Source organism: Schistocerca piceifrons, chromosome 4 (assembly GCF_021461385.2).
Source record: "Schistocerca piceifrons isolate TAMUIC-IGC-003096 chromosome 4, iqSchPice1.1, whole genome shotgun sequence".
Lineage (NCBI taxonomy): Eukaryota > Metazoa > Arthropoda > Insecta > Orthoptera > Acrididae > Schistocerca > Schistocerca piceifrons.
The window spans coordinates 237,699,831-237,707,984 of NC_060141.1; the positions used below are offsets into that span (position 1 = coordinate 237,699,831).

The 8,154-nt window shown below is 40.5% G+C and overlaps 1 protein-coding gene across 2 annotated transcripts in view; it reads right to left on the reverse strand.

The window, feature by feature from the left end:
• Positions 1–6,837, reverse strand: part of LOC124794916 (galactosylgalactosylxylosylprotein 3-beta-glucuronosyltransferase I-like) — a 47,299-nt gene extending 40,462 nt beyond the window's left edge. Inside the window, exon 1 of one of the 2 annotated variants that reach the window (XM_047258619.1) lies at positions 6,612–6,837. In XM_047258619.1, coding sequence (XP_047114575.1) covers positions 6,612–6,705 — 94 coding nt within the window. In that variant the 5' untranslated portion in view covers positions 6,706–6,837. The remainder of the gene's footprint in view (positions 1–6,611) is intronic. The other variant, XM_047258620.1, reaches the window with a different exon arrangement.
• Positions 6,838–8,154: the final 1,317 nt, after the last annotated feature.

The following is an 8,154-nucleotide window of genomic DNA, read 5'->3' on the forward strand; positions in this document are numbered from 1 at the left end:
CATTTTATACTACTTTACACAGAAATGCACAACATTTTTAGGCTACACCTAAAAAAAAAAAAAGGTTGTTTGATTTGCAAATATAAAGAATCTCATATGACAAAATAATTTTTTTGGAAGGAGTTTACACTACCAGGGGCCACCATCGAAATTTCCAGGTCCGGAAAGCTTGTATAGACATGAAGTGCACATTTCCCGATACAACAGTAACTAATTTCATTTGTTCATTGTGCTTAGTCCACTGTACCAAGAAGTAGGATGCACACAGTTGAACAGGGCAATCATCAGTGTTGTTGTTGTTGTTGCTGTCGTCTTCAGTCCAGAGACTGGTTTGATGCAGCTCTCCATGCTACTCTATCCTGTGCAAGCTGCTTCATCTCCCAGCACCTACTGCAACCTACATCCTTCTGAATCTGTTTAGTGTATTCATCCCTTGGTCTCCCTCTATGATTTTTACCCTCCATGCTGCCCTCCAGTACTAAATTGGTGATCCCTTGATGCCTCTGAACATGTCCTACCAACCGATCCCTTCTACTAGAGAAGTTGTGCCACAAACTCCTCTTCTCCCCAATTCTATTCAATACCTCCTCATTAGTTATGTGATCTACCCCTCTAATCTTCAGCATTCTTCTGTAGCACAACATTTTGAAAACTCCTATTCTCTTCTTGTCCAAACTATTTATCGTACATGTTTCACTTCCATACATGGCTACACACCATACAAATACTGTGTGTGTGTGTGTGTGTGTGTGTGTGTGTGTGTGTGTGTGTGTGTGTGTGCGTGCGTGTGTGCGTGTGCGCGCGTGTGCGTGCGCACGTAGGGGGGGCACCAGAAAATATATAGGAGGAGCCAGGGAAACAAATAGATACATATATCAAATCATCTGTTGATGAACGCACTTAAGTTCCAAGGAGAATGATGTATCTATTATTCATTGTTAAGCATTTAAATGCAGCTACCATTTTCTGCACAGAGACAATAAACACTTATCAATACATAAGCTCACTGGACAAAATATTAGTGACTCCCGTAAAGGGGCAGACTAGTAACTTTGGAGCACTCAAGATGGTGTAGAACTGGAACGAGGCAGTCATGTGGCCACCGCTGACAAGTCACGGTAGTCAAGCCATGTGTATGTGCCAGATGGTTGTATGGAATCAGTTCAATAAAATGTGTTGATGTGGAGACGTGGCAAAATAGCAGACAGGAGGTATTGTACTTGGATGTTCCCAAGACCTGAATGTGAAAGAAGTTGCCCGATTTGCCAGTGTATCAATATGGACTGTTCAACATATCTACAAGGAGCTGTGTACCACTTGGAGAAATGTAACAAGATGTAAGGAGAGTGGTCATGAAAAGATCCTAAATTACAGTGAGCAGAGAAGAGTGTTACACCTCTTCAATGACAGCTGGTTTCAGACCCAACAGTAACTGTTGTTGTCAGTGCACATGTATCGATCTGAATGAGTTTCCAAGTTAATACGGCAGGAAACAGCATATAGTGGGCATACGGAGTCTGGTACCTCACAACAAGCAACTGCTCATATTGGTACCAAGCTGCACGTCTATAATGGACCGAACAACACAGAAACTGACTGGAGGTGTGTAGTGTTTACTTAGGAGCCACGAATTCACCTATTTTGAAATGATTCAAGGTGCTTGGTGCACCAGTGGCCCAACAAGGCACTTAACCCACCGTATGTAGAGGGTGTGTTTCACACTGGATGTGGTTCTGTGACATTTCAGAGGTGCATGAAAGTGAAATTCGGTATTTCCTGCAGCATCCTGGGTGACCAAGTTCTGCTCTTTCTTCTACATCTTCATGATATGCAGCGAGCACTCCACTCTTCAAAGATGACAAGATATGTTCACTAGCCTGCAAGCAAACATTTATGTTTTGACTGGCCTGCTAAATAATCCAATCTTCATGCCACAGGAAATGTCAGCAGGGAGGGGGGAGACATACCAATCGACACATCTACAATCTGGTACTGCTATGCTGTCTAGTCAATGAGAAGCTTCAGTTGGACATGGCACACCTTGCCTAACTGAACCCACTGTCAGGGTGGAGTTACACTGTCTGTACATCACGAAAAAAAAAGATATGGTAGGATACATGTCCCCCACCCCCGTTAGCCATGGACCTTGCCATTGGTGGGGAGACCTGCACGCCTCAGCAATACAGATAGCTCTACCGTAGGTGCAACCATAACGGAGGGTATCTGTTGAGAGGCCAGGCAAATGTATGGTTCCTGAAGAGAGGCAGCAGCCTTTTCAGTAGTTGCAGGGCAACAGCTTGAATGATTGACTAATCTGCTCTTGTATCACCATCAACAAAATGGCCTTGCTGTGCTGGTACTGCAAACTGAAAGTAAGGGGAAACTACAGGCTTAATTTTTCTCAAGGGCATGCAGCTCTATTATATGCTTAAATGATAATGGCGTCCACTTGGGTAAAATATTCTGGAGGTAAAATAGTCCCCCCATGTCTGGGCAGGGTATACTCAGGACAACGCCATTATAAGAAGAAACAAAATTGGCATTCTACAGATCAGAGCGTGGAATGCCAGATCCCTTAATCCGGCAGGTACGTTAGAAAATTTAAAAAGGGAAACGAATATGTTGAAGTTAGATGTAGTGAGAATTAGTGAAGTTCAGTGGCAGGAGGAACGGGACTTCTGGTCACGTGATTACAGGGTTATAAATACAAAATCAAATAGGGGTAATGCAGGAGTAGGTATAATGATGAATAAAAATAAGGAGTGCGGATAAGCTACTACAAACAGCACAGTGAACGCATTATTGTAGCCAAGACAGGCACGAAGCCCACACCCACCACAGTAGCGCAAGTTTATATGCAAGTAGCTTCGCAGATGAGGAGGGGGAGATTGGGGAACTGTATGATGACATAAAAGAAATTATTCAGGTAGTTAAGGGAGAAGAAAAATTTATAGTCCTGGGGGACTGGAATTCGATAGTAGGAAAAAGAAGAGAAAGAAAAGTAGTAGGCGAATATGGACTGGGGGGAAGGAATAAAAGGGGAAGCCACCTGGTAGAATTTTGCACACAGCATAATATAATCATAGCTAACACTTGGTTTAAGAATCATGAAAGATTCACAGTTAACATGTGGTTCGTGAAGAAAGGTTTTAAGTGTGGAAGATACCTGGAAACACAGTAAGGTTTCAGTTGATTATATAACGGTAAGACAGTGATTTCAGTACCAGGTTTTAAATTTTAAGACATTTCCAATGGCATATGTGGAATCTGAACACAATTTATTGGTTATGAACTGTAGAAACTGCAAAAAGGCAGGAATTTTGAGGAGATGGGTCCTAGATAAACAAAGAACTAGAGGTTGTAGAGAGATTCAGAGGGAGCATTAGGGAACGATCTACAAGAACATGGGAAACGAATGCAGAAGAAGAATGGGTAGCTTTGAGAGATGTGAAGGCAGCAGCAGAAGTACAAAGCATGTATCACTAGGAGGCAAGATAGTTGCTACCTATAGGAAAATTAAAGAGACCTTTCCGAAAGCCTTAAGTCAAAACGAAGTCCCGGGAGTAGACAACATTCTGTTAGAGGTACTGATAGCCTTGGGTGAGCCAGCCATGACTAAACTCTTCCATCTGGTGAGCAAGATGTCCAAGACAGGTGAAATACCCTCATACTTCAAGAACAATATTATAATACCAATTCCAAAGAAAGCAGGTGTTGACAGGTGTGAAATTTCCAAACTATCAGTTTAATAAGTCATGGCTGCAAAATACTAATATGAATACTTTACAGAAGAATGAGAAAACTCTTAGAAGACAACATCGGGAAGATCAGTTTGGATTCTGGAGAACTGTAGGGACATAAGAGGCAATACTCATCATACGACTTCTCAGAGAAAATGGGTTAAGGAAAGGCAAACCCATGTTTACAGAATTTTTAGACTTAGAGCAAGCTTTTGACAATGTTAACAGGAATACTCTCTTTCAAATTCTAAAGGCGGCAGCAGCAAAATACAGGGAACGAAAGGCTATTTACAATTTGTACAGAAACCAGAAGACAGAGTTGAGGGGCACAAAAGGGAATCAGTGGTTGAGAAGGGAGTGAGAGAAGATTGTAGGCTATCCCTGATGTTATTCTATTTGTATATTGGGCATGCAATGAAGGACACAAAAGAAAAAATTGGAATAGGAATTAAATTCCAGGGAGAAGGAATGAAAACTCTGAGGTTTGCCGATGACATTGCAATTCTGTCAGAGACAGCAAAGGACTTGGCAGAGCAGTTGAACAGAATGGACAGTGTCTTGAAAGGAGGGTATAAGATGAACAACAACAAAAGCAACATGAGCATAATGGAGTGTATTCTCATTAAATCAGGTGATGCTGAGGGAATTAGATTAGGAAATGAGACACTAAACAGTAAATGAGTTTTGCTATTTGGGCAGCAAAATAACAGATGACGGTCGAAGTAGGGAGGATATAAAATGTAGATTGGCAGTGACAAGGGAAGTGTTTCTGAAGAATAATAATTTGTTAACACTAAATATATTTTTACGTGTCAGGATGTCCTTTCTGAAAGTATTTGCATGGAGTGCAGCCATACGTGGAAGTGAAACGTGGACAATAAACAGATTAGACAAGGAGAGGGTAAAAGCTTTTGAAACTTTTTGCTACAGAAGAATGCTGAAGATTAGATGGGTAGATCATGTAACTAATGAGAAGGTACTGAACAGAACTGGGGAGAAGAGAAATTCATGGCACAACCTGACTAGAAGAAGGAATCAGTTGGTAGGACACATTCTGAGACATCAAGCAGTCACTGATTTAGTACTGGACAGAAGCATAGGGGGTAAAAATCTTAGAGGGAGACCAATAGATGAGTACATTAGACAGTCAGAAGGCTGAAGGTTGCAGTAGTTACTTGGAGGTGAAAAGGTTTCCACAGGACTGTAGTATGGAGAGCCACATCAAACCAATCTTTCGACTGAAAACAACAACAGCAGCAGCAAGATACATGTAACTGCCCATTATTATTACTAATGCTTTTACAATTTTTTCACTATAGAGTACATGTCCAACAATAGGCCTAAACATACAACATGAATGGCATTACTACGAAAAACTAATAGTTAGGACAGTTTTTAAATTCTGTTATTGTACAAATCGTCTTTTTCATGCAGGGTATATAAACACACTTTGTGACAACATATGCTTGTGATGGAAACATGTTAGATAATTGCAAACCCATGTATGTATAACAAAAACGGACACTGGCAGCAGCTGAATTATTGCTGTTACTTAAACTATTCCTTGCTACACACATTAAAAATATAATCTTAAATGGTGTTCTCATACCACACATCCCTAAATAGTAAGAATTCATTGCAACACTACTGTTGAAACAAGACTGTATACTCTGCTTGTGAATTTTCATTATTGAGGTATGGTACACTTTATGTTCACAAAACAACGGGCAATTTCAAGAACAATGACACAAGCAAGCGACAAGAAACCATGCGAACTTTTCTCTAATGATCTAAAAATCCTACCCCTTCCCTGCATTTATATATCAGACATAGTTACGCACACACTTTTACTCAAAACAAAACTGTCCACGATTACAGTAACAGGTCAAACAGTGACATACATGTTAGTCATTGCAACACCACACTGTACCAAAAATGTGCATATCAGGCAGGAACAAAACTAAACAACAGGTTATGCGCGCACACACAGAATCTGCATATTTTATCAGGATTTTGGTGAGTTTTTGGCTTAATGCTACAAGAGTGCAGTTCACAACAGTTTGGAGGGTATGGATGCAGATGATAGCAAAGATGTGGCCTACTTATAACTCAGCACGAAACGATTTTTAGTAAGAGTAATATTAAAAAATGTTTACAATTGACCGGCTTTAAATGCAAATACAATTAAATGAATATAAAATGCATAGGCTATGTTGCATTGGTTCGATTCTAGGCCTCATCATAAAATGAAGTATAATCCGATACGACCAATAAAAAAATGAAAACTTTTGACACCTATCCAGCAGAGGCTAGTAATTGCCATTGGAAAGTAATGTAAAAAATACACTCACTCATCGTGTTCCGTGGTCCATCACGAAGAACTGCCACCGAACGAGCAAAGATACACAACATAGAGAATCAACAGTGAGAAAAATTGTGCACGGTGTATTAACACTTACGTATCACCAAACTGCTAGCACTGTTTCTGTTTACACAGTATACAATGAACTCTGTAACAGTAGCCAAAGGGGTGCCCCTTCTTAATAAGTTATATATATGTATATTTACTACTGCTTGCTTAAAATTTACACTGATAAAAATGATATTTATCACAGAACTGCGGTTAGTTACATGCTATAAGCATAGGAATCTCTTTTAAAGGAGCATTATCAAATGTCATTTCCTTAGCAAGCGTTTTGATCAGAATGGAAGCGTCCAATTAATTATGAGCACAACCGGCAAAGGTTTTTACCACATTGCCTTGTTTCCAATGAAATGAATACTTAATTTAATTCTGGCTGGAACACAAACACTTTAATACAACATAATTTCCTTACGACCGCTACAACGGATCGTGTCTGAAATACATACCTCTACTACCGCTTCCAATGAAATATAGTACGAAGGCAAAGCACGCTATGCCTGTTAATATCCTCCATGCCCGCTGCTTTAGGCGGGATGTCATGACACAATTACAAGAGCCTGTAGCAATGATTTTCACATAAAATTATTGTTTGTACCACAACCTCCGCATGACACTTCCTCACCCACCTCCTCCGCTGTCGAGCCTGCACTGAGTGACTGGTGACTACTGAAGCTAGTGTCTCTGGAAAAACCAGCTGCTGAGTATGCGCGTCAAGTGTCTGCGCGTGCCCACAGATGCTGCATTATCACGGTGAGCATAGATGATATGTACACGCACACGCGCACACACACTTTTTTGTCTAGCACCTGACATGCAACAATTCACGGAGTTGATCCCTCACGAAAAGAACCGAAGTTGTTTAAACGTCTATGTGCTTGCTGTAATTAATCTAATCTTATCCTCACGATTCCTATTGGAGCGATACGAAGGGCATTGTAGTTTATTTCTAGAGTTATAATTTAAAGCCGCTTCTTGAAACTTTGTTAGTAGACTTTTCTCGGGGTAGTTTCCATCTATCTTCAAGAGACTGCCAGTTCATTTTTTTCAACATCTCAGTGACATTCTCCTGCGGGTCAAACGAACCTGTGACTATTCATGCTACCCTTCTCTGTATATGTCCAATATGCCCTGTCAGTACTATGTTGTACAGTGCCACAGATAAGCAGTATTCTGGGATAGGTCGCGCAAGTGATTTGTAAGCAACACCCTTTGTAGACTGACTGCATTCCCCTAGTATTCCACCAATAAACAATAAACCGAAGTCTGTACCGACGACTCAGCCTATTTGATTGTTCTGCTTCATATGCGCACTAAGCGTTACACCCATATATTTGTTGAGTTTACTGATTCCAGCTGTGACTCACTAATATTCAGCAGACGCGTTGTTCAGAAGGTAGCTGTCTGACGCCTAGTGGCGCACGTGGTCTATTTTGTAATTACCAATCGAGTGTGTAATTTTCGTTGCCGTCGCGTTAAATTTTTGAAATGTGGTAAAAGTGTGAAGATTTTCTCCTTTTTGAACCAAGTCAGTACCATCAGAAATAAATGAATGAAGTTCAGAATACGGAAGAAGTTATGATTATAACAAGAATCCGAGGAAATAATGCACTGTACCTCAGGCACCTCCAGTGGAGTTAAATGATATCGGTCCACGATTAAGGCGCATTTTTTAAAATATTTGTGTAGTTTGTATGCAAATAGTTCAAACAGGAGCGCAATTTAAAGTGCCACGAAAGAAACGCACATCCATTGAAGACTAATTGTATCAACATTAAATGTCCAAACTGCGATATTTTGGTCCTTTCGAAGAAATGCTATTATGATCACTTATCAAATGAAACATGACGCGTCACTCGCATTTGAAGAGACTGAATTTGCACCTTTCCAGGAATTCAGTGACTGGAAGCAGCACATTGAGAGAAACTTGTTGTCACTTTACGTTAAAAAGCGTGGGTCTTGTTGTACTTCGCATGATGCCACAAGTCATTT